General features: G+C 38.8%; 1 protein-coding gene across 1 annotated transcript in view; it reads left to right on the forward strand.

Annotated features, from left to right (window-relative positions):
* Positions 1–26,607, forward strand: part of LOC308187737 (uncharacterized protein) — a 39,835-nt gene that overhangs the window by 6,950 nt on the left and 6,278 nt on the right. The window contains exons 5-21 of the mRNA XM_080575979.1: positions 848–970; positions 2,454–2,877; positions 3,795–3,931; positions 4,144–4,278; positions 5,817–5,979; positions 6,699–6,820; positions 7,292–7,660; positions 12,615–12,746; positions 12,854–12,932; positions 13,402–13,542; positions 14,334–14,455; positions 15,425–15,547; positions 17,096–17,519; positions 18,637–18,773; positions 20,563–20,697; positions 25,056–25,218; positions 26,210–26,331. Of these exons, the coding sequence (XP_080432105.1) occupies positions 848–970; positions 2,454–2,877; positions 3,795–3,931; positions 4,144–4,278; positions 5,817–5,979; positions 6,699–6,820; positions 7,292–7,660; positions 12,615–12,746; positions 12,854–12,932; positions 13,402–13,542; positions 14,334–14,455; positions 15,425–15,547; positions 17,096–17,519; positions 18,637–18,773; positions 20,563–20,697; positions 25,056–25,218; positions 26,210–26,331 (3,051 nt within the window). The remainder of the gene's footprint in view (positions 1–847; positions 971–2,453; positions 2,878–3,794; positions 3,932–4,143; positions 4,279–5,816; positions 5,980–6,698; positions 6,821–7,291; positions 7,661–12,614; positions 12,747–12,853; positions 12,933–13,401; positions 13,543–14,333; positions 14,456–15,424; positions 15,548–17,095; positions 17,520–18,636; positions 18,774–20,562; positions 20,698–25,055; positions 25,219–26,209; positions 26,332–26,607) is intronic.

Consider the following 26,607-nt stretch of genomic DNA (forward strand, 5'->3'; position numbering starts at 1 on the left):
AGTTGGAAAGTACATTGCCAGTGGCTATAACTTTATATATGTGACTTCTGAATGGGAACCACTGCCTCATCAGCTGAGACACCTTTAGCCTTACTTTGTAGGATTCAGGAACACTATATGATAAAAAAATAGATATGTATGGAGAAATGCTAACAGTAATGTCTGTCATTTCTTTACTACAATAAAACCTGGGGCAAACTGTTGGAAGTCATCTTGATGGTGGTGGTTAGAGGTGAGGGGTTGAAACAGGGCTCCCAAGAGAAGTGAGAAAGTTCGTAGCCAAAATAGTGCAGAAAGTCACAAAACTCCAGTGAAAATGGAGTGTCGGATCCACTCCTCACGTACCTAAGGCACCTTTTGGAGGAATTCATAGATATCTTTCTTTCACTAGGAAACATACAGCAAAATTATATGCTTAGTTTAGGAGACCTACATGCAAAATCTGTATGTTGGGTAAACTGTATATCACTTAACATTGCATGACATCCCCAAGACAGGGAAATGCAACTGTTATCTGTCATTTTAGACTAAGAGCAGAGAGACTAAATTAGCACAGTTACTCAGAAAGGCAGAAAATAAAACCTGCTATATAATGTCCCTATTGATTAATTCTTAGCTTGATGGTAAATCTGGTGCCAAGCAGTATTTGTTTTGACGGATAACTCTTGACTATCTGAAGCACTTAGGCACACTATTGATAATGTGATGTGACTGCCTTCAAGATATGCTTGGCAGAGTGAGGCACTCTGCTGTCTTCAGGTTAAGCACCTGATCTGGGGGCCGAGAGGAGCAGCCCAGCAAGCAGAGTGCGGGAGGCTGGCAGGACTGACCTAACTATTTCCATCAGGGATGGCTTCCAGCAATCGGTACCGAGCACTGCAGTGGAATGCTGGATCAGGAGGGCTCCCTGCAAATGAAACAACTTTTGCCAGGCTTCTACAGCAACAAGGCTATACCACTGGGCTGATAGGTACGTGAAAAATTTTAGCATGAGTCTGAAGGATGACCTGGTTACATGAAAGGAATTTAGGGATTGTAATTGCCCTAAATGGTCCACAAGTACTCTCCAAAAGATTGAGGAGAGAAAACAACTTGTATTTGCAAAACTAAAAATACTGTGGTGTAAAGAGTTTTAAGAAAATACAAATGCCTGTACAAGGTATGGGAAACAGGAAGGATTAAAACTGTCTCATAATTATAATGGGTGAGAATTTATTTTACTTGGCCTAAGACTTTTCAATGGTTGGTCCACTGAGAGAGTTTTGTTAACATAGAGATTGTTCCAAATAAAACAGTCTTTAAGTATTTCACCTGCCTTTATGGGTCAAGAGGCAAATAAACCAAAGAGGATAGGGAAAGAAAGAAATAAAGCTTGTACCCACAGAGCAGATGGTCTCGCAGGTGAGATTGTGAGGTCCCAAAGAGTCATGGTACTGTAGCAGTTCCCTCAGATGAAGCCAAGATGCAAAGATGTCAGAGAAACACTGCCCTGGAGCACTTTCCTCTCTGTGACTTTGAACAGACTTCAACAGTTCCAAGTTTCATCATTCTTTTGCCAAATACTCAAAAATGGACTGGCTAAGTGTCTCTTTTCACTTCTATTCTGCTTTTACTACTGCTCAAGTGATAGAAACTTCTGCAATGGATACCTTAGCATGAATTAATAGGTAGGGTAAGCACTGTGTCCCTTAAAGTGAAGGGGTTCAGCTGTGCCAAATGTTGACATCTCCAAGTTCTGGAAATAAATATGGCTGTATTGAATCACAAACTAATGAAGTGAATCTTTCTGGCTGAGTCTATAAATTACTTGGCAATCCTGTAACCCAGCAAACATCAGGGTGGTTTGATCCAGCAGTTTTCTAAGCAGGAAACAGCTTTTGTCTGCTTGCTCTGTTAGGGAGACTGGGCAAGGACAGTGTGAAAGTTTGGCATGTAGCTTTTTCTCCTCTTCATGTTGAGTAGAGATAATGCCTGGGAAATCATCTTCCTGAGTCTGGTGATCAAAATGTTTGGTAATGTAGGCAAAAAGTTTACTGGATCTTTTAGTAAATCTGTAACATGATATTAAAATGAAGTTGCAAGTAAAGCATTTGAAAGTTGGGAAGCAAATGTAATAAAGCAGATGGTGATTTAGAGTACCATAATCCCCTGATCCTCATTAAAAGGTGATTAAAATCCCATCCCTATGTGACCCTCATCACTTTAGTAGCTGACCACCCTTCAGATTTCCCTGTTTATTGCATGACCATTTGGGGATTGCACATCATGATACAACATTCACCTGATCAAGCACCGATTTCTCCGTGCATCCTTATGCACCTCAATACTCTCCTGAAAGAGGGAGTGACTCACCTAATCCCCAGGCAGATGCTTACAATGCTACCTTGGGCTCCTTTTGAGTTGTCCAAAGTTGTTTGAGTGTTCTAATTTCTGTCATGCTTTAAAACTTTCAGGAAAGTGGCATCAAGGTGTAAACTGTGAATCCTTCAATGATCATTGTCACCATCCTCTAAATCATGGGTTTGACTACTTTTATGGCATGCCTTTCACACTTCTAAACAATTGTCAAGAAAACAAACCTCCGGAGCTGGATGTAGCCCTTCAAGCTAAGCTTTGGCTTTACAGTCAGATAATTATCGTTGCTGTGATCACTCTTACCACTGGAAAACTGACTGGTTTGATTTCCATCCGCTGGAAGATAATTGCCTGTTTTACTTTGGTGGGCTGCCTTTTCTTCATTTCATGGTACTCTAGTTATGGCTTTGTGCGGCACTGGAATTGTATCCTGATGAGAAACCATGATGTCACTGAGCAGCCAATGAGATTAGAGAGGACTGCTTCCCTTATGCTGAAAGAGGCAGTGTCATTTATCAAAAGGTAAATGATTGTAGTTTTCTTTAAAAGTGGGAGAATACTCTGGGCTCATGGAATAGTATTTTTTTCCCACAATAACTATAGCTGTATCTTGATAAGTTTGAAACTCACATCCAAGTTCCCTATTAAAAAACCCAAACGACTTAAATTTTAATTGCAACTGCCCACTTTGGAAGTAACAGCAAATGAGATGACTTTTCACCAAATCACACATGACCATCTCACCATACACTGTAATCTGTACATAGTTAATTCACTCCAAGATTACCCAGCTAATTTTTACATTTCACTCTACAAGCCTCATTTTTGCTTTTTCTCCTAATCCTTATAAAACACACAGATAAAAGGTGCATGATGCACAAAATCTTGTGAAAATCTGAAAACACTTGAATTCCATTTTCATGTCATTCAGACACTTGAAAAGGAAACTGGGTAAGATCATTCATTTACTAGCTTCAAGTTCCTCTTTGGCCTGCACAGCTGTTGATAAACAATTCAGTGTGCCAAATGTCGTTCTGGAAAACAAGGAGAATAACTATTCTTTTCTTAAAATATGTGAAAACAAATGTACTGACAAGTATAAAAGGCCATCTTAGAAAAGCCATACAAATCTTAAAGTAAATATAAAACTGTATCCATTTGCATTTAATTAAAGAGGCATCAGAGCCAGGCAACTGATTCATTTAAGCACTGTGTAAATGCTATGCCTGTTTACACATTGGAATTTGAAATAATCTGGCTGGAAATGATCCTTCTTGCCTTCATTTTATGCAAGAAAACAATAATTAACTATGATCAATGAGGTTCAGTATGTGTGGGTACAGTATAGACCCATTGTGTCTGTGCATGGATGAATACGAAAACTCAAAATATTACAAATGTACATCAAAAATTATGTTCATTTTTTGTTGTTTTTAAAGAAACAGGTATGGACCATTCCTTCTCTTTGTTTCCTTTCTACATGTTCACACCCCTCTCTTCACCACAGCAAAATTTCTTGGGAAAAGCCATCATGGTTTATATGGAGACAATGTAGAAGAAATGGACTGGATGGTGGGTAAGTATTCTTGATGAAGGATTTGTTTCAGATACATATGCCTGTGTATTTTAAAGCAGGAGAATTAATAAACCAAAATATCCACAGCAATTTAAGCTGTTAAAGACTTCTCATAGCGCATTGCAAAAGGTTATTATTGAAACATTATAAATGTGGGGTGATCTTTCTAATTGCTTAATAGGAAACTTGCTGTTGCTCTTCTTAATTTTAAGGCAAAATTCTGGATTCACTTGACAAGGAAGGTTTGGAAAACCATACGTTCATATACTTTGCCTCTGATCATGGAGGACACTTGGAAGCTCAGGATGGCTCTGCCCAGCTAGGTGGCTGGAATGGTATTTATAAAGGTAGAAAATTCATTATGGCCTTACATCTAGGTTAGAAACAGAAACAATGAATTTGCCTGTCTGCAGCTGTCAAGGCTGGAGTGAGTTATATTGTTTTCTAGCTTGAAATACAGGTGACATTCAGAGGTAATTTAATCTTAAAGTTACCTTTTCTTTCAGTAAAGTGCAAGTGTTATTACACATCTCCTTGATAAAGGGATTGTATAGTTTGATACCTGTAAACTATTCAGTGTTCTCAAATGAAAGTCACTGAAAAAAATGTGATAGTTCCCTTCATCTCTCTCCTCTCCCCCTTGCCACCTCCAATAGGACTGTTCCTGATTTGCTTGTTTCTTTTCTCATTATCTTCCAGAAATCATTGCTACTCACCTAATTGTTATGAAATAGGGTAAGGGCACATTGTGCTATGACTTGCAGCAACCATGTAGTCCCTCTATGCTTTTATACTCTATGCAAAATCGGTGATTAGTGTAAGATCTGAATGACTTTGGTGGTCTACAAAGACCTCGCTCTCTACCTTCTAATCTTTGTGCTGTGAATAATGCTTCAACCTGCTCAGCAGTGCGGTAGCATTTTCAAGCCAAAAGGATATGCATTCTTTGCATATTCTCCCACCTACCCCAGCAGCCCTGTGTAATCAGATCACCTGTCCTGTCATTAATAGGTGAGAGCATGCGCTGGGGGAAGGAAAGCTCAGGGTGTAGGCTCTGTTACCAGCAGTGAATCATCTACTTCTTGTCCAAACTTCTGATGTGTTTATTTTCACAAAACAGGTTTCTTCCAATTCAAAACCTTCTTGAGCCTCTCCACAGGACACAGACAAGGTCAAAGATATGAAATTTTGGCTTCCGTGTGATGGATGCTTTGCTGCTGAGCAATGGAGTTTTTGGCTCTTATGAAAGAGAAGGGCTTTCAACTAGTACACAGATCTTCTATCTCACTCCATATTTCCTGTCTTTGCTTGATAAATTATTTGTTTTTATGGATAATAAGACTGATGCATAAGCCTGATGGGATCTAGCAAAGGCAGTGTTTTTGCCATATTGAATATCTTAATTAAAACAGATTTCTGCTTTCAGAGTTAGTTAAATATTGTCTTAATATGTATTGAGCATCAGAATGTTTTATTAGGTTAGTTGATGCTGGTAGCAAGTTGGAGAAAGGTGTTTTCCTGCCATTTTAAGTAATGTGTATATGGCTTGATTTTATAGGTTCCGATTTTTTGCTTCTGAGATGTTCAGAGATGTTGCATTAAGCATCGGGAGAGTCAGGTCCAAATCTCAATTTCAAAAATGTAAAATATGTATAAGGCATATGGAAATGTAAGTGTTAAGGACACAGATTTTGAAGGGAATCCATGGCTACAAAAATAAGATTTTTTTTACAGCTATTTATTAAAGTAGGATACTGACTCTTAAGTCTTGTGTAGGTTTAAACAGAATATCAAATATTTCTTCAGTCTTGTGAGTACTTCCTCTGTGAGTTCTTCCTCATGAGTTTCCCTCTGAACTGCCATATGTTGATTAATTTTACTGCAGGTGGAAAAGGCATGGGAGGCTGGGAAGGAGGGATTCGTGTGCCAGGAGTATTCAGATGGCCAGGAGTGTTACCTGCAGGCACAGTTGTCGATGAACCTACAAGTCTGATGGATATTTATCCCACAGTTGTTCATCTGGCTGGAGGAATATTGCCACAGGACAGGTGTGGAGATGTTTTCAACAAGAGAAATTCATAGGAGAGCTAACTACTAAATAATTAGTGTTGTGTTTTTGTTTATGTTTTTGTTTTTTTTTTTGTCATCCTTGGAGATCCCACAAGTATTCCCTTAGTCTCAAGCCTAGTCTAAAATTTTAAATGAGAGAACAAATCCCCCCAAATACTCCCACAGGTATGCATGTGGCCAGAGGAGTTGCTCCTGCAAAAGACCAGGTGCTTCTTTCAAAAACAGGTTCGACATCTCTCATGAAAGAATTGGTGGCTGAGGTTCTTCTGGTACTGACAGACCTCTGTTATGGACACAAATTCCACTTTAGGTTCCTCCTAAAATGATTAAATCCATTCTTGTCCAACAGATTTCTAAAAGCTCCTTTGAAATGTGCTATATGTAAACAATTATGAGATCAGTATTGATTTTCTGAATAAAGGATATTTTTCGAGTAGACCAAACTCTAAATGGTGTTTAAATATTGCTAAATGGAATGAGTTGACCCAGCTATTTTAAAACTAACTAACTAAATTAATTAAAATCTAGGTATTTAAAATACTGGCTTGACAATCTTCTGGCTGCTCTAAATCTATGAACAAATTATTCTGTAAGCTGTCTCTAGCACTAGTGTAGCTAATGCAAAATCACTAATAAGTATACAGTTCACACTGTCAGACTTGTCCCCACCTAAGTACATTTCTCCCCATTACATTAGGGTGATCGATGGACGAAACTTGATGCCTTTACTGCAAGGAAGAACTCAAAGGTCAGAGCATGAGTTCCTGTTTCACTATTGTGGGTCCTACCTGCATGCAGTGCGGTGGCACCAAAAGGACAGTAAGTGTAAACATTTGTTTCATGTTAACTGCAGAATATGAGGTTTCTCCTCCTGTTGGCTGCTTTGCAAATCGACAGGTTTATTATATGATAGGTGTTTATCTGTACTGATATCTGAGATTCTTGAAATTGTTATGCATGATATACCAGTACTTCTAGCTATCTGGAGGTGTCTTACAGCAAAGAGAGATTTGTAATAAAGGAAATGTATTATAGGAAGTGGGGTGGGAATAGAGGCTGTCTACTACTACACTGGAAGATGGATGTTGTTGTCTTCATATTTCTAGTGTTTTCCATCTTCAAAGTCATTACTCAGTGCAGAGGATCTGGTTTGTGGTGATGGGAGAGCCACAAATGAGAAGAGGTATCTGTAGTAAATAGTCACACTCCCTGAAGACACTTTAACTTGAAGACACTTTCCATTTTCCTCCATTGTCTTATAGTCGTGCCATAAGTTTTCTTTCCTGCCAGGTGGAGCCATCTGGAAGGCTCATTATGTGACCCCAGTCTTTCATCCACTTGGGGCTGGGGCTTGCTATGGAAGAGGAATTTGCCCGTGTTTTGGGGAAGGCGTGACCCATCATGAGCCTCCATTGCTGTTTGACCTCTCGCGAGACCCTTCTGAAGCCAAACCTCTGTCAGCTGACACCGAGCCCCTCTTTGACACTGTGATAGAGCGGATTGGGAGAGCCATAGAAGAACACCGCAGGACACTGACTCCAGTACCGGAGCAGCTCTCCCTATACAACGTCGTCTGGAAGCCGTGGCTGCAGCCCTGCTGTGGGACGTTCCCATTCTGTTGGTGTGATAAGGAAGGTGATAGCGAACTTGACGACCTATAAGGGAAACAACCAAAGTTCCTAAAGTTTTCAGGTCTTTTCTCTGGGGGTGTTTATTGGTGAGTTGTTTGATTATAATTTTTTTTGTTGGTTTTGTTTCATTTTTAATGAAAATTATATATATATACAATGTCGTCTGGAAGCCGTGGCTGCAGCCGTGCTGTGGGACGTTCCCATTCTGTTGGTGTGATAAGGAAGGTGACAGCACACAAAATTTGTGAGATGAGTGATTGTTAACATGTCCTAAGGCACTAAGTCCTCTGCTGAACAAACCTTCAGAAAATAATCAGGTCTTTCCACTGTCTGGCAACCAAAGTGGATGAAAATAAAGAGAAGTAATGTTGAGTAGAGATTTTCTTCTTTATTCTTCACCACTAGCCAGAAGTCTAAGGAAATGCTGTCTTTTGTGGTAAAGGAATTGAACAGATGGATACTGTGTTGTTTTTTTTTGTTGTTCATTTTTTGTTTTCAAATTTGCGTGTAAGAGACAACTGTAGAGGTATATGACTAAACTCTGTCAAATTTATGCCTGCTCAATGAAGACAATTGGAGAACTCTGCAGAGAGCCTAGTGTATAGTGTTGAGCAGGCATACAGTAAGAAATATTGGACTTACAAACACTACATGTTTGCTGTTGTGCCCTGTGGTCTATAAATCATACTTATCCAACATAGCAGTTTGAGTCATTATAGCTTCCTGTATTTTTCTGTTATCTTTCCAAGAATATTGTTGAGACGTTGAACAATTGTGAGTTTGTGGAGGATGCTCCCCAAGCTGTAAATAACTTCTTGAGTAGAAGAATAGAATAGAACTTGAATAGAACTAGAACTTTGAATAACACTTTTTGAAGCTGTAAATAACTTTTTGAATAGATCTGCAGCTTTAGTGAGTGACGATAACACATATCACAGATAGTAGAAAGTACCAAACACTGAAGTCCGGTATAACTCTGCAATACTGACAAAAGAGAGAGAAGCATTTTGCTCTACAGAAGGAGGTCTTGGTGCATACTAACTTGGCAAACAGCAGTTTTATTGAATAAAAGATGCCAATTAAAATGTTTTGGATAAATAGCTTGCACTGTTTCAAAGTCAGTTAGCAAAACACGGTTCATTTGAGAGTTATATTGGAATTAGTGCTTAAGAATATTTGGCAGCAGTATACTTATGTTTACAAACTGTAACTTGTAAAAATGGATCATGCCAATACTAGTTAAAACAAAAAACAAAACAAGCAAACAAAAAAACCCACTAGTAATGTGATCCTAGCTAGACTTTCTAAGGAGGCATGTAAGTTTGTTTGCACTGAAGTTTGCAGTGAAACTGTAGAGGTTTTAGTGCTTTAAACTGTATTTTTGACCATTCTTTGCAGTATGTAGATGAAGTCAGAGTCTATCATAAGGATGCTTCTAAAACTCTGTAGAGAAATTGGGCTTTGAAGTGAGTAAATGGAAAGTGAATGTTTGTAGGGATTTTTTTATTCTCCTATGACAGCCCCTGCAAGCACTTTACTTGCTCAGCCGGTTTAATTGCTTAACAGTTTTCTTATCATCTCAGTGTTTTTTCATAAGCATTACATTAAGAAAAAGTAATAATAATAAGAAAAGATTTCTGTTTGTGTCATTTCAATATTTAGCTTCTTCAGTACAGTAAGTTCACTCTGAAAACTTGTCAGAGTTATAAGAGAATATATCAATGTCAGTGTCTCCTTGTAGTACTGAGACGTGAGAAACAGAGAGGCAGTATAAAGCACACAAAAACTCAAATGTTTTTGCTGGCAGAGAATTCACCAGTAGTACTGAGTAGTGAGGAAACAACAAATTCCTGTACTTTGGTGTAGTTTAAAAACAGCTGGAAAGGAGGAAATACTGCAGGGCTGGGAATGCAAAGAAACATAATCCCCTTTCTGCTTCATTGTTACAAACCTTTTTTTTTTTTTTTTTTTCTTCTCCTAATAAACGATCTTGGTTTAAAAATTAATTCTGTTGGAGACAATAAGTTATCATAGGTGTTACCTTTGCTTTGGGTCACTAACATAGTGGCGAGTAATAGGATGTAAGGGCTGTACGAGCAGCCTCCACTTCCAGGCATAGTTTTATTACTAGGGAAAAATTCAAAGCGTTTATTATTATTATTATTATTATTATTATTATTTCCTTGTTGTTTTAAAGACATGCCAGCAGCAGCATGGGCACATCTTCAGTAGTGATCACATGGTCAGAACAATGGAAACAGTCTAGAAAACTGAAAGAAAAATTTAGTCATAATTTGGACCAAAGACAGATGTAATTTAATACTTACATTACTGGCAACTTTTAAAGACACACCTTTCCCAAAGTGTGACATAATTTTCAAGAGAGACAATTTTCAAGAACAATCTTTGCACCAGAAAGATCACAAGCTGTTAAGCAATTGTACCAAATAAGTATTATAGTCAAGTAGGCTTTAGTAAAAGTAGCCAAGTTTGACACCTTGTGTCTTAAAAGGTAACCAAACGTAGTCATGTGTGCAAAGAGGTCAACAAACAAAAACCTGCCTCCAGCCGTGGTTATCCCTGCCAATGTGTTACACAAACCTGCCAGGTGAAGCTGCTTCATCTTTCTGCCTCACTGACTTCTGCTGACTTCTCTCGAGTGCAGAGTTAAATTCAGCACTGGCAGTGTTCAAGAGACTGAGAGGACTGAAATGTCAACAAATGAAGAGACAAGAGTTTCTCTGATTGCTCAAGACCTTTGGAAGGGTAAAATGTATTACAGCAGAGCTAACTTCCCAAAGAAGTGTATGTGTGGAAGGAGGAATGCTAAATACTGCGGGAGAAGACAGTGCAATTAATATCTTCAGGTAGGTTTAATATCACAGTAGGTTTAGCTTTCCTGAAAATGCAGTGAAGAATAAAAGATGACATGAAAGAAGAAAAGGGAGAGGACAGGCTAATCCTGTTATCCTGCCTGGAAGGCAAGAAAGCAGGGTGGGAGGAAACAAAACCGCAGGCTCTGAGTTCAGTTTTGCAATTATTTGTGGCATCTCTTTGGAGGCATTAAAATAGAGCAGTGCTAGGCTTTACACAAATCTGCACAGAATTAACCGGGTAGGGAGTCTAGAAAAGGCGGTGGCCGTGTTGTGCCAGTGTTTCAAGAATAAAGACTTTGTACTCTGCCTGGAATTCATGTGAAACCTCAGCGGCTGTCCCGCTCGCTCGCTGCTCCTGGCAGGCATCCCAGCAGTTCCTGTGTCCAAGACTGGGGGAAGGGAGATTAAGAGCAAAAGCAGTAAATCCAGTCCCGCTTCCTCCCACGCACATCTTAGAGGATCAGGACTGCTCAACAAACCAAGGAGCAAGAAGAATTTGAGAGCAAGAAGAATAATTTGTTTTCCACATTGTTGAAAGGGGCTGGCCTTTTTTATTAGACTTGATGTCCGTTTATTGTGGCTTACTGGTTTACAGAGGAAACTGCTATTTGCCGTTTTCTTGGATTTGTGTAAGTTACTGTGCTGATTCTAGAGGACAGTATTTTTTTAGATTTATGCATTACATTGTTTTTTGTTTTTGTTTAACAGCTAAGAATTCTTCACAAGCCCTAGGCCCCAATATAGTGTTCATCACACTCCCAGCAATGTCAGTGAGAGCTCTGCTTTTAGAAGGAATCAGACCCTAACAGAAAAATGTGAATATGTATATTTAAATTGATTTTTTTAACAAGTTTAGTATTTCTTCTAATCCTTCAGTAAGGGTAGTGTTCGTAAAATGGCTTGTATTAAATCGGGAAGCACTATTTTTAACCTTGCCACAGCCAATAGTATTAAGATCCAAGTGTCTTTTAATATTACCATTGCAGCTCCTCAGTTTGTATTTCTCAGCTTTCTTTAGAAGCTCTACAAAATCTCTACCTAAACATCAATGTAACTGCTGTCACCAGCTGGCTGTGCCACATGAACATGTGGGGACACAGTGGAAGGCAAGAGAGCTGTTGTACCAGCTTGGAAAGCTCATCGACACCCACAGGAGATGAAGAGAAAGAAGTGTGGCAAAATAAGGATTACTCATGGACTGGACATTTCATATTGTGATCTCATTTCGCAGTGAAGCAACAAACATCTTGAATTTACATCAGTGTACAGCATGAAGATGAGGTATGCCAGTCCCAGTGCAACCAATTTATCCCTGGCATCTGCATGTCTGTTTGAATGGTTCCAGTGCAACAGCTTCTGCAGATCTCTTGGTCTGCGTCTATTCACAAGCAAAAAGAGTGCATGCCCCAAGCCATTCTTTGACCAAAGCAACTAGTTGTACTCAGCAGGCACAAGAAACTGCTTCCACTCATAAAATGTGTCTTGCCAGGCAAAAATAAATATTTAGAAACCTAAAAGCCATTTCTAGACTTTTAAAGTCCAGGTCAAGTTCACAGAGATGGCAGGTAGAAAAACCTGCTTGTAAACTTATAAATGGCATTATGCTTAGAAGTTCTTTATCAGAATATTTATGTTTCTGGACAGTTTTTAGTAACATTCATATAGAAGCACCTCCCTGAATATACTAGATGGCATTCAAACCTAGGTGTTACGGTCCCTTCCCTAAGAATTAAACTCTAATTATTGGTTTCCAGACGGGCTTTTCTTTGATGCATGCTTTGTAGTTTCTAAGCTCACGATAAGGATTAGCTTCTTTTCCTGGACCTTAAGATAGTTTGATATTACATAGAGAGTGAGGTATTAGTTTTACTTATCACTTCCTCCCGTTCGCCACCTAATGGAAGCCTTCCTTTCATGAAGTTCTGTGCTTGTATTTAGTAACTGGCATCTTTAATGCTTGTTTCAAGCTGTGGGCATTTAGCCATCTTGCCAAACACCAGTCCCCCTGAAGTCAGTGGCAGATAAGAGCAGGCTGCATCTTGTAAAACTGCATGCTGTGCTATCTGACCCTATGTGTCCTCAGAAGCACTCTCTCCTACCTTGCAGTGTCAGTTCAGGAGGGCTCTGCACACACGTGTTCAGGAATTCGGAGAGTGCATGATCAAGCCCTAGTAGTTCAGTCCCCCGGCTCTTACAGTCAGCCCACAGGCGGTGGTGATGTGATTGTGGTAATGGAAGGTAGTTAATGACTAACTTCACAGACAAGATCACAAGAGCTGCTGGGCTCTGATTGCTGGTTTTTGTGGGTTTTTTTTTTAATGATTTTTTCCCTTTGTTTTAACCAGAATTATATAACAAACTGTGTACCCGTTCCATACAAGGGGAAGCCATGAAGTTTACCAGGGAACACAGTGGTAAGAAAAGGTATCGCTAAGGGTCTTTCCTATGTTTTTAAGTGTTGCACATAAGAAAATGTAGCCTCTGATAATAAAAAAAAAAAAAAGAAAAAAAAAACCTTTGATAATCTAAGGGCAGAAAATATAGATTTAGAACTATAGGTCTTTCAAGGCCTTTCAGCCTATTCTTACAGGATATGGAGGTTTAGTGGCATATGTAGTATATGGTGTATTACATGTAATATACGTCTGATGAGATGGGTGCAAATGTCAAGAAGGAAAAGTACATACAAGATTCCTGTGCAAATGGGAAAAAAATAATACTGGTTTCAGAGAAATCAAGTTTTGTAAATACTCAAGAGCTCCATCTGCTGCCAGTATTTGGTAGCTCTTTGCATCTAAAAAGTCTTCATGATGCTTAAAGGATAATAATTTAGACTACATTCTAAAGCTCGCAAACAGTTTCCTAATATTAATCTTTTTACTTTTAACTTCAGGAGCTGCCTAAGCATTTGGCTCATTTTATGTTTGTTTCCAAGAACTTGTGTATCAAATCCTTCAAAACCCAATTTTTTACTGATACTGGCTGATGATCTTGGTATTGGAGATGTGGGTTGTTATGGCAATGATACAATAAGGTAAGAGTACATGCTACAGATTAAATTATCTCCCCCCTTGATGGCATTACTAGAAAACTCCTTATTAACGGATTAGTTTGTCTAGGTACACTTCTTTTCAAAGACATGTATAAAATAAATGTTCTACAGTAATTTCTATTGGAGTAATAATTATGCGAGCATGCTTGAGTGACTTTCTTGGACTTCCAATTTTCAGCATGTATCGTCAGAATTTTGTAAATGTGCACATGCCCTATATTTTTCAGGCATGTGTATAGTTTGTAAGTTTCCACAACTCATGGGTTGAAATGCTAAGGACCACGATTAGGATATAATACCAGCTAACAATTCCAGTAGGCTTGTTACAGAATGACAGCCCAGTCTATGATGTGATCTATTTCTCCCTAGTGCAGTTTTCAGTCTTGATGTAGCCTGGCTGATTGGTAGAATGATTGTGTGTATATATATCCCTTGCCTATTCTAACCTATTTTAGTCTCACAAATTGTGTGTCCTGTTTCTATTAGAATCTTTTTCACTGTGCTTCATGAGCTTCTGACATAGGATAGACCAGAAATACCTTTATATATATATATATATATATATATATAAAACATATCTATAGAAAATTTCTTTTCAAAGTAGTTAAGATATCTCAAAAATATATAACACAATTTTCCTAGTTGAGTTGTAGATAAAAAGAGGAATTTGTAAATTTGGTGATGATGTCCTTGAGAAAACTAGAAAGACTAGAAAGACACTGAGAAGTTCTGTATAATACATTTTTTATCAGAGATGTGATTTTTCTCTTTAGGACCCCTAACATCGATGGCCTGGCAAAGGAAGGAGTGAGACTTAGTCAGCACATTGCTGCAGCTGCTGTCTGTACTCCAAGCAGAGCAGCCTTCCTGACTGGCAGATACCCCATCAGATCAGGTTGGGCCTCTCTAATGGTTGACTGCAGTTTGTCTAGCCATTATTGCTATTAAAAATCCCCTTAAATAAACCCATTATAACCCTTTAATAAAGGCTAGTTAATCTAAGGATTTGGGGCATCAGTGAGATGGGCAGAAATCAAGATGACTAGATTCACTGATTGAGTTGTATGGGAAAAGGCCCACATAAAGCACATTTAATGCAGTTAAATGACCACACAGAAAAAGATAAAAATCAAAACAGCACAAAGCACTCAAAGGTAGAAACATGAAGAAAAACAAAAAAGAGTGTAAACACTGTATGTTCAGTGGTATTAAAATTATGTTAAACAAACCATAATATTTTGAGTATCCTGACAAACATTTTCATAATGAAATCTGTTAGATGGTGGAATAGTTCTCAACAATAATGTTTTAAAACAAATATTTTAAAAACAAGACAAAACTTGAGCCATGTTATCTCCCAGTAATCATGAGTGTAGATCTTCTGATCTGATTCTGACTTGCTAAAGAAGATGGCTTTGTGGATAAATGAAATCATGAGCTGTACATTTCAGAAGTGTGTACCCATGACTCTGTTAATCTTTTGTTTTACATAAACTTTCCCCTTTTTTGTCTCTTTTTGTTTGTTTGTTTGTTTCTTTCTTTCTTTTTAATGTGTGATATTTTAACACTGTGATATAACTTTTGTTCTAAGAGGTTGCCTAATGTCCAAACATAGACATCTTGGTGCCATTTTAGACACTCCAGCATAGCTGAGGTATCTGCATTGGACTAGCATTTACAACATGGGACTTGGAGGGGATATCCTTCTGGGGATCAATCAGAATGCCCTACAGCATACTGAATGTACAATAAAAAGGTACTAGACTTAGGCAGCTGAATCTTATTCATTAGAAAGAAAAATCTGAAAAGACTGAAAATCTTAAGTATGGCTAGTTTTAGTTTAAAGACTGTTGTTTTTCTCCAGGCATGGCATCCAATACGCAATACCGTGTTCTTTTTTGGAACGGGTGTTCTGGGGGACTCCCACCTAATGAAACTACTTTTGCCGGAATACTGCACCAGCAAGGTTATTCTACAGCACTTGTAGGTATGAGATGTAGAAACTTGCCACCTTTTCATTGATGTTATTCAAATGAGGCTGTGTCAGTAAATATTTTTCTTTTCCAAATGTCCAAGATCAGTTAAACTAGAGTTTTTGTAGGCATAACTTTAAAAATCAGCAGGGTTTTTAGAATCCCACTCACAACCCCCAGTGTCAACACAGTAATGATAAATCCAAAATAAGGATGTATGGAATACTCAGATATACACAGCAAAAAATAAATAAATAAATAAAAATAAAATCTTGTTTGCCCAGCACAGATTGCTTTAGAAGAACCAACAGAGATATTCAGTGATCTATAGTCTATCTATTTGAGCAGGAAAATGTCTGCCAGTTGGCACCCAGACACTACAGTGTCTTAATTATATCTGATGGATAGATTTTCTATTCCTTATGCATCCTGCTTATCATACAGACTCTAAAAATACCTTAATTTTCTTCAAAAAGCAACTCTGTAAAGTGAGACCCAAAAAAACAAAAAACAAACAAATAAACAAAAATGAAAGAGTCCCACTGCCTCCAGAGGTTTTTGGATCAGAATCCATGTTCAAGAAATTAAATCCCATTAACTGTTTGCCAATTTCACCTGAACAGTGATTAAAGGATTTGTCCTTCAAGCACCTCACATTCTTAGGCTCTTTTTGAGGTAGTCAAATGTGTCATGTGCTTAATTGTAATGACAATGATTTTCATGCCTCTATTTGGCTCCAGCAAACTGAGGTGTCATGTCGTTCCTAATGAGTATTAGTGATGTACAAGCTTCACAGGAGCCTGTGCAAAGAGGGGATCTTTCCCTAGCTCCTTGCAGTCTGTTATAGCTTATGCTGTAAAACACATTCATATGCAGGCTCACAGAGCTGGTTCGGAGCTCTCCAAAGTTATTTCTCTGGCTAATAGGCCCAAAGCCCGTGGTCATAGACTGTCTGTCTTTCAATGTCAGGATAATTACACTGCTCTGTAATATGACTTCATGAAGCTTCATTATCAGTGCATGACATATTCTGATATGTCCAATTGTACTAGATAATTGGAATGGCCTATTTTTGCTACTCATTTTAGGATGAATATAGACACAGAGAGCCAATGTGTACAACTTCTTCCTGAAATCTGTTCTTGAATGTGAAGGTCAAATAGAAATTGTGTGTAAATTAGCTCATATTTTTGCACTTTGCTGTTTATTTTGGCAAAAGGGATTCTCCCCACCAGGCCACCCATTAATGAATGGCTACTTTATCATTTAAAAATAATAAGCACCAAATAGCGCAGCCATATTGGTACTTATTCAGGGAGATGGCTGAGCTGGACTATTGCCCTGTATGGAATTTTGTTAAGATAAGTGAGGAAAAACAGATATTCTGCTCAGATAGAGTGCCAGAGTATGATTGCTCCCAGACAGCCTGTCCTATTCCAACCTGCTCCTCCCTTGGCTGCACCTTAACTGAGGAGTGCAGCCAACCTGTTAGAAATACAGGCAGACACATATGAGAGTAATAATGTTGGATTTTATTTAATACCTTTATTTTAAATTTGCAGGGAAGTGGCATATGGGTGTGAACTGCGAATCCTCCCATGATCACTGCCATCACCCTTTACATCATGGTTTTGATTATTTTTATGGCATGCCTTTCACCCTTTTGAATGAGTGTCAAGGCACAGATGACCCGGAACTGGCCAAGTCTTTGCAAGATACATATTGGCTTTGCTCACAGATAATCTTCCTTGCAGTGCTTACACTTTTGATTGGAAAACTTACCAGCTTATTCCAGGTAAAATGGAAAATAATCATATGTGTGGCCATCTGTGGTCTCCTGTATTTCCTTTCCTGGTTCTCCAGCTATGGATTCACCAAGTACTTGGACTGTATCCTGATGAGAAACCATGATATCACAGAACAACCAATGAACCTAGAAAGAACTACTTCTAATATGCTGAAGGAGGCAGTTTCATTCATTGAAAGGTAACCAAAAAAAATTGTATCACCTCTTAAGGGTTTTCTAAATCATACAATTGCTGTGTCATATACCACTTGGTTAGGCAGCTGGCATGCTGCACCACATGCCCCTACTGCTGGCAAGTAACAATTTGCTGTTTTCCCCCTACTTGTCAGCATCCAACTGCTGTCCTTCATCTTTTGCATAGCTTGTCAGCAACTCAGGAAAAAGAAGAGATGATTTTGTTGCCTTTATGTTTTGTCCTGAAAGGGGTCCTGGCCAAGGACTATGAATTCCTATTCATAGAAATAGAAAAATGATCTTAGCCTGATGAATGGACTGTCATTTAAAGGTCCATATGAAGTTAATATTTTACGAGTAGGAGACTGATACTGAATTTTGTTTTGTTTTCCCAAGGTGTCCTTCATTTACAGTACTATCAGCTAGATTTAAACTAACGGCTAATTTCTTAGAAATATTTATGTGACAAGTCTGAGCATATCCCTGAATAAGATTATATTATTTCTCTGAGGGCTTGGAGGTTTTTTGTTCGTTCTTTTTTTTTTTTTTTTTTTTTTTACGGGAAATTGGGGTGAGAGAAAACTCTTCTGTAAAACTATGAACATAGATGCCCTCATAGAAGATATCCTCAGGTTCGCAGGATATCCTGCCTGGCCTCTAGCTGCCCGTGTTAAAGGAATATGGTTCCTTGTGGGTTGAGTGTCATACCTGCCAGTTTCGCAAGGATGTCTCAGGGACGCCAATATTTAGGTTTAAGGAAGTGAGTCCTCTTGTCCTTGCCTCTGTGTGTGTGTGTCAGTCTTTAGGCTATGAACTTTTGTGCTTATTTATCTACTGTTCTACACATACTTAATTTGGAACAAGAGAAATGTCCCATTACTATTTTGGTCTTCATACAGAACCAAAATCTTTGAGGGGTGTTTTAATCCCCTCTGTCTCCCAAGGTCTCGAAAATGCAAAGATGTCAAAATCCAAAATTTTTACTCTAGACCCTAACCATATTTTTAGTGAGATAGTCACTACCATATTACTGTTATATATATCACTTTCATATTACTGTTATATTTTGTTCTGAGTGATAGTTTGCAGAGAAATGACTACTGTTGTTTTCTTTTATTTCAGAAACAAGCATAGACCGTTTCTTCTCTTTTTTTCCCTTTTACATGTTCACACCCCTCTGATTACCACAGAGAAGTTTCTGGGAAGAAGCAGACATGGCCTATATGGAGATAATGTAGAGGAGATGGACTGGATAGTGGGTAAGTGGTGGCTTGAAGGAAATCCTTCATGTATTTGACAGTGGAAAAGAAACACCCCATCAAAGGGGTGGTCACAGAACTCCCTATTTATATATGACAAAAAACATGCCTTGGATATATAGTTAGCTCCAAACGTTGCCATTTCATTACCACACCTTTCTTCTTCTTAGGCTGAAAGTGCAGGCTTTTCTTGTGACAATTTTTTCTTCCTACTTTTTAATTGACACACTTCTGTGTTGTAGAGTTAAATAAAGTCAGATAATCAGATTATTAATCAATATATATGATATTACTCCAGCTGTATAGTCTCAAAAGATATAACTGGTGACGCTGATGAAGCATAATACACTGGTTGTTTTGTGTACTTGTTCCCTTTATCTTTTGTGTACTTGTGTACTTGTTCCCTTCATCAAGAAATAATCCTTACAGCAGAAGTCTGAACTCCTTCCTAGCCAAAAGGCCAAGTTAAAAAGTTATGATGTTTCATTTAATAAGTTAATTAAATTTAAAAACATAATTTGCACTCACAGCTCAGATTTATACCTAAGCCTTAATTAGTAGCTCCTTTTCGCTTCAATGGGGTGGAGAACGATAGCTCTTATTTACATTTCCTGAAAAGTGAAGGCCCTACTGACAAAGTATTCATCATTCACCTCTAGTTGCCACACTCCAGACCAGATTCCCTGAGCCTTTTCTACCTCCAATAACCATGTTTAAAAAAATCTGCCTTGAAAGGAGCCTGATTGCTTGTGATTGGCAGGCTGAGCACCTCTGCAAGATCTGATCACACCAGGGGACTCTGGCACACTCCTTTTCTAATTTTTGGCACCAGCTACATTCAGACACAAGCTACTCAAGCAGAGCAGAATAGCAGAAGTACACTGGTGTAAGGAACATGAGTTGCATAGGACAAACAGGATACAGTTAGGGAGGACAAAAGTCTCCTTCTAAGCTAAGAGATTTGGGCTGTAATTCAGAACCAGGAGGCCTAGATTCAATCTAAATTCCTTTTTGGAGGTAGGTGTTAGTTTTTAAGTAAGGTCAATAACCATCTTGACCAAGGGGACACAAGAAATCTGTAAAGCAGAGCAGACTGAGCTCATGACCCCATCACTGGCCCTTGTTTTTTCCTTGCATGTCAGCTGTTGTTGCTTCTGTAGCTATGGAAGGTGTTTGTGGTGATCATATTTTGATGCAGTGGGTGATTGGGAAAAGCAATCAAAGATAAATTATACTCTGTATAAATGTTTTATCCTGTCAGTACTGAAAACGTTCCTTATGAAGTTAGATCTGAATTGCACTCTGTGGAGTTTTTGCCACTGACTTCCAGAGAAGATTTTGGCTGATCGTGTGAAGCCTCATTTCAGAGTCTCTGTTTAGTTCATGGTGAGACAAAAGCATTTCTCTGGGACGAGGAAGCGCTATTGTTTAAGCTTTTCAAGATGCTTGAGGCTATACAGTGGAGAGAGTCCTTGACTAAGAATTTACAGCATAGAACTGACAATATTTTGAGAGGCCTGAACAAAAGGAGCATTCATTTAACTTATTTTCCATTTGGTTTTATGTTTTATTTTCCAGTAACAGAATTTATTTTCCACAAACGGAATTTGGATGCATTCAGCAGCTTTCTGTTCAGCTCTTATCACTCCCATGATTTAGGATTACTCCGCATTGCTTGTAGTAGCTCATTACAGAACTCACTGAGGTCAATGTGATGTGTGTCTTTACAAAATTTAAAAAATCTGACTGCATCTCAGAACATAATTTTGATGTTTTGCTTTGTTTATAGGTAGGCTTCTTGATGTTATTGACAAGGAAGGCTTGAAGAATACCACATTCATTTATTTTGCATCTGATCATGGGGGATCTGTAGAGGCTCACAGAGGAAATGTCCACTTGGGTGGATGGAATGGAATCTATAAAGGTAAAATCTTGGCAGCATGTGCATGCATAAAACTACCTATTAAAAATAAAATGATAGATTAAAATATGTCCAACTATTTTTACAAAGGTATTTACAAAGCAACATGCTGGAATGAAAATCTTAGTTTGTAGGGCTGGAGCAACTTTAGGGCATCAGCTAGTCATCCTTCAGTCCCTAGACAAGATCTCTTTCACCAAAGCTGCTCCTGACAGCTACATTGTCGTACCTATTCTTGAAGACCTTCAGTGATTCCCCAAGTACTCGTTTGCATTGTCATTGCTACTAGATTTGTTTGTTTGTTTCCTGGTATCTACCTTTCCTTGCTGAATATTATGCAGAAGTTCTTTCCTTATTCACCAATCTAAATTATTTTATTTGACATGATTTCATCTTGGCAGAACTGTTACTGATATGCTAATTTCCTTCTACAGGCTTAAAAGTTATACGATTATTGATTGCAATATTTATTCAGGCAGTCTACTACTATTTGTTTTGTTTTGTTCTGTTTTGTTTTCCAAGATAGACATCACAGCTTGCCTTTTTCCAGTCTGATACCTCACCAAATCTTCACAACTCAAACAAAGCAAATCTTCATCAACTAATGCTATGAATGCTCCAAACATTCATCAGGTTTAGACTGTTTGAAAACATCTGCCCTTAGTCAAGGCTCTGATGTTGCCTAATGGATCATAGGGTAAACTATGTTTGTTACTTGGTAACAAGCCATGTTTTTGTATTAAAGACTCATACAGAAGCATTGTTAAAATCATTTAATATTTCAATTTTCTTTCCTGTTTTGTTTGTTTGTTCCCCAATGAACACCAACTAGTGCTTTCTGCATTTCTTTCGTCATGATACTTCTCGTTTCTCTTTCTCATCACTTGTTACCTTTCACTTTACATGTTTTGTCCTTTCTGATTTTATCATTAAGAGCCCGTAAAATAAACCATCCTTAGTAGCCTGACCGAGATTCTGCCTCTTGTATTACTCCTTCTTGGACTTGAAATCCACCAAAAAGCACATGAATTGCCTAAATAATTATACTTCCTAGTTTTGCACTGGAATATGAAAACCTAAACTTGTGCCCTTTAATACTGGTTCTTTAAATACTCACCAATTCTTCTTGATATTTTTCCCCACAAACAGTTTCTCTGAGGAGTCCTCCTTTATCAGTCCTGTAGCTTTATTAAAATCTGCCTTTCTGGAGTTCCTTGTTTTTTTGTTGCCTTACTCCTTTAGGTCTTAAATTTTTCATTGTCATTCTCACCCAACCCACCTTTTATGTGGTTATTCTCCACTTATTCTTGCTTTAGTACTAAATCATAGAATCATAGAATCAATCACAGAATGGTTTGTGTTGGAACAGACTTTAAATGTCATCTTCTTCCAACCCCTCTGCCATGGGCAGGGACACCTCCCACTAGATCAGGTTGCTTAAACCTGGCCTCGAACACCTCCAGGGATGGGGCATCCACAGCTTCTCTGGGCAACCTGGTCCAGTGCCTCACCACCCTCTGAGTAAGGAATTTCTTCATAACACCTAATCAAAATCTACCCTCTTTTAGTTTAAAACCATTATTCCTTGTCCTATCACTACACTCCCTGATAAAAGAGTCCCTCCCCAGCTTTCTTGTAAGTCCCCTTTAAGTACTGGAAAGTTGTTCCCAGGGGTCTCCCCAGAGCCTTCCCTTCTCCAGGCTGGACAACCCCAACTCCCTCAGGCTGTCTTTGTATGAGAGGTGCTCCAGCCCTTTGATCATCTTTGGGGCCCTCCTCTGGACTCATTGTAATATGTCCATGACATTCTTCTGCTGGAGGCCCCAGAGGCAAATGCAGGACTCCAGGTGGGATCTGATGAGAGCAGAGTAGAGGGGGAGAATCACCTCCCTCACCCTGCTGGCCACTCTTCTTTTGATGCAGCCCAGGATACTTTTGGCTTTCTGAGCTGCAAGCACACGTTGTCGGCTCACGTCAAGCTTCTCGTCAACTAACACCCCCAGGTCCTTCTCCTGAATGCATAAATACTCCCTTTTACTTGCTTTTTCCATCTCGTTTGTCATTTTGTAGAAAATAAACTTTTTTCCTCATTGAAAAGCAAAGAAAACAGTTTCTAAAGCCCACTGCTGGTTAGTATTTATGTTTTTCCTCCATTTCCCTTAGATGAGCTCTGCTCTCCTTTCTCTGTGCTTCACCATGAAGTCAGGGAGTGCTACTTTGCATCAAAGTGTACATCAGTGCAGCAGAGGCTAAAGACCAAACCCTTAATGCTTTTATCACAACAGATCTGATGAGATTCCTTAATCTTAACTGAAATCCTCTGGAATTCCTCTAGCTGTCTGAACCCATGAGATAACTCTCGATTTCCAAGACCTGAAAAGCCACTCTGATACCTTGGGCAGCTTGGCACTTACTGTATAATGAAGCCTGAAAACTGTTCCCATTGCTTATTTCCCTACAAATGAAGATTCAGGTGCTTTGATCTTGTTCAGCTTCAAAATGCACATTCTCTAGCAGTAAGTTCTTTGATGAGCCACACAATAAACTTTTGATAGAGCTTAGATCACATCCAGTAACAGTCCTAAATGGAAAATTAGCCTTCAGTTCTGGATATGAAGTTTCCATACCAGTAACAGATGCAAAAATAAAGCCAATGGGCTAATTTGAGTCTAACCTAGGGTATTCACTTCTGCTAGCCTAACATAAGTACATGAATAACAAGAGATGAAAGGTGAATGTGATTAGGTAGTGATTTCAATGAGAGGACAATGATGAAAACATGCCTGCTTAGAGATGAGACAAGAGGAGATAGATATAATATTAGTTTAGAAATTATCAACAGGAAGGGGTTATTCACATTTATCTCTGCATACAACAGAAGAGGGGACATCTTTTTGAAACTAACAAGAAACAAACAATTAATTTAATTCATAAATATCTGTAGAACTCACTGCTGTAAGGTGTTATTACTGCTAAGAGGATATTAAAAACAAGAAGAAGAGCCATGCATATGGGTAATAACAGATGTTAGTAAACAACAAGGTGTGAGAAACCATCATCCTACAAAGCACAATGTTATTGCATAAGTAGGTGGACTTGCCCTTTTTGTAATCCACCATACCACTTTGTCAGCCTCTTAAACCAAGCTCTGGGAACCTTGGCTCTCAGCTCTAACTATGAGCACACCTCATCCATAGAAAAAGCCAGAGTTTAGTTTAAACTACCAATTATGGTAGTTTATTAACTGAACTAATGGTAGTTTATTAACTGAACTAATACACTAGCTTCTAGTTTTGCTTGACAATTTTTCTACAAGGTTTTTCTGCAATGTCTTGGCATTTCTGCCCTAGATAGGATGAACAACAGAGCAAATGTCATGTAGGTACCTGAGCTTCACACTTACATTTTTTTTATTTTCTGAATGGGCCTTCAACTTGGCTAATGGATTTCTGGCTTTAATGGAGTTAAATGGATTTTCTGGCTTAATTAATATCCCCACCCTTGACATTAAGAATAGACATTTGCAGTTAATTAATCATTCTCACTTTGAAGTAGCATTCATAAAAATCATTTGACTTATAAGATAACCAATGTATGGAAGAGAAAATAAAAGGAGAAGATTAAGAAGATTAGAGGAATGCAGGAAAAAAAAAAAAAAAGACTGTGGATTTTTTTCACATCAATAGAAATGTAGGTGGGAAGTCTTCCTTACTGCAGAACATTTAGAGTGCTCCCCCATTTACCACATGGGTTCTGCACTTGGGACCACCTCAGACCATCTCTGGGATTGTAAATTCTTGGAGGGCAATCAAACATTATCATAGTTCCTCACTGCTCTCCAGGACTGGAGAAATCATTTTGTAATGTTCAGCTACCTCTGGTTTAGGACTGTCTGACAACCGAGCTTGCCCTGCATTAATCCCCCTTTCGTGGGCACCATGTGAGGCTGCAACCTCTCTTTCACTGACAGAGCCAGATATTGCTTTTTACTAATAATGGATGTGCGTGTTTTTAGGGAGTGTGGAGATTATTCTCAAACATGACATTCAATTAAAAATATGGGTTAGAATGTCTTCTCAGGCATCAGAGGGTGAAATTGTTCCTCTTATGCCCAAAACGCTGCTTTGTGTTGGGTTTCTATTTCTACCACACAAGGAAGTGTAAAATAAAGTGAGTAATAAGTAATCAGCTTATTCCTGAAGAATGGAGCTTGCATTGTAGCCATTCTGCTGTTCTCCACGTTTTCATTAAAAGTAGTTGAATATTTTGAAAGTTTTAAACCCTTTAATTATACATGCATAATAAATGTCTAGTACCTCTCATTCTTATATTTTTCTGGTATTTTTTTTCTCCTCGAACAGGTGGAAAAGGAATGGGAGGTTGGGAAGGAGGGATCCGTGTTCCAGGAATAGTTAGATGGCCTGGAGTGTTGCCTGCAGACATAGTTATCAGTGAACCAACAAGCCTTATGGACATTTTCCCAACAGTGGTTCACCTGGCTGGAGGGGTAGTGCCTCAAGACAGGTACAAAAGTGGCTTCATAAACCTGCTTGCTCTCCTTTCTTGATTTAGATCAAAGCTGACTATATGTCACACATCCGAACACCCGCGGGTTAAATTCTATTAGTTGCTAAACCAGATAGTTCTCTAGCAGTCTTCTGCTTAGTTTTCCCCATCTTACCTGATTATACGGGAAAGGCAAAGGAAAACAACATGTGTTATCAAGGATCAGTTAGCTAACTCAGTTTTCTAATCACTGAAAGGGAACCTGGCCGACTGGGGTCACCGGGATGACTTTAAGAAAAAAAAAAAAAAAAAGGAACTTTTATATGAAATTTTTTTATATGGAACTTTTATATATTCATAAAGCTGGTTGGTCCTGTTATAAATACCTAAGACAGGCCCTTTCCCAGACTAGGATGCCTGGTTCTTTGTGAGTAGGGAATATGGAGCAAACAGCCTGTATTTGGGTGCCAGTAACGGAGAACTAAGTCCCTCAGAAGTAAACAGCTGGTAGCATCTATGTAAGACTCCTCTAAAGAACAAGTGAAAGGCTGGGTGGCTATGACATTCTGAGCAAAAAGCAGAAAAGTTCTTGTGTTGCATAAATAAGCCAACTGTCAGTCAATTAACTAAATGGCACTGTTTTTACACAGCCCTAAGCTCACAGAGCTCTTGGTGATTTCAGTTTCAGGGAGTCAGATTAAAAGCGGTGACCCTTGCCTTCTCTATGGTTATCACTTATTTACCCCCAGGAAAATCACATTAATGATAACTTATCTCCCCAGGATGTGTGAACTAGATGCAATTTCATAAACTGCTATTAACTACTAATCGCTGGCCTCCACCCTTCTACACAATTAAAAATGTCAGGGCTCGTTAGCTAAACAGTGGCCTATTCTAGAAATAATACTTGAAATCCTAATTCTGCATGCATGCAGAGTGCGTACCACTCACACTCCAGCTGCAGGGTGAAATTCCTGAACAGCCTGGTGACCTCCGGCCTCTCCACCAGGGTAATCGACGGACGCACCTTGCTGCCTCTACTGCAGGGGACAGCTCAGCACTCCGAGCACGAGTTCATGTTTCACTACTGTGGTGTGGTTTTGCATGCAGTGCGGTGGCACCAAAAGGACAGTGAGTATAAACATTTCCACCCTTCTGCTGATCAGAGATAATGTAATGACCTCCAATTTCCAATACAGTAGCATATAAAAACATCTCTACACATGTGGAGTTTCTTTCTTTAAACTTTTGCAAGGTGCAGAATGGCTGAGCTGTTAGCTAGCTATCCTGCCTGGCCTGAGGGAAGGGTTTTGCTTCCTGAGTAGCATAGCTTTAAGATTCCATGTTGTTGCTGTGTCTCTATAGCTTTTGCTGTGAAAGCACTCAGGATCGGCTTTGCTTTGAAGG

This window comes from Anser brachyrhynchus (genome assembly GCF_964034855.1).
Source record: "Anser brachyrhynchus genome assembly, chromosome: 1".
Taxonomy (NCBI): domain Eukaryota; kingdom Metazoa; phylum Chordata; class Aves; order Anseriformes; family Anatidae; genus Anser; species Anser brachyrhynchus.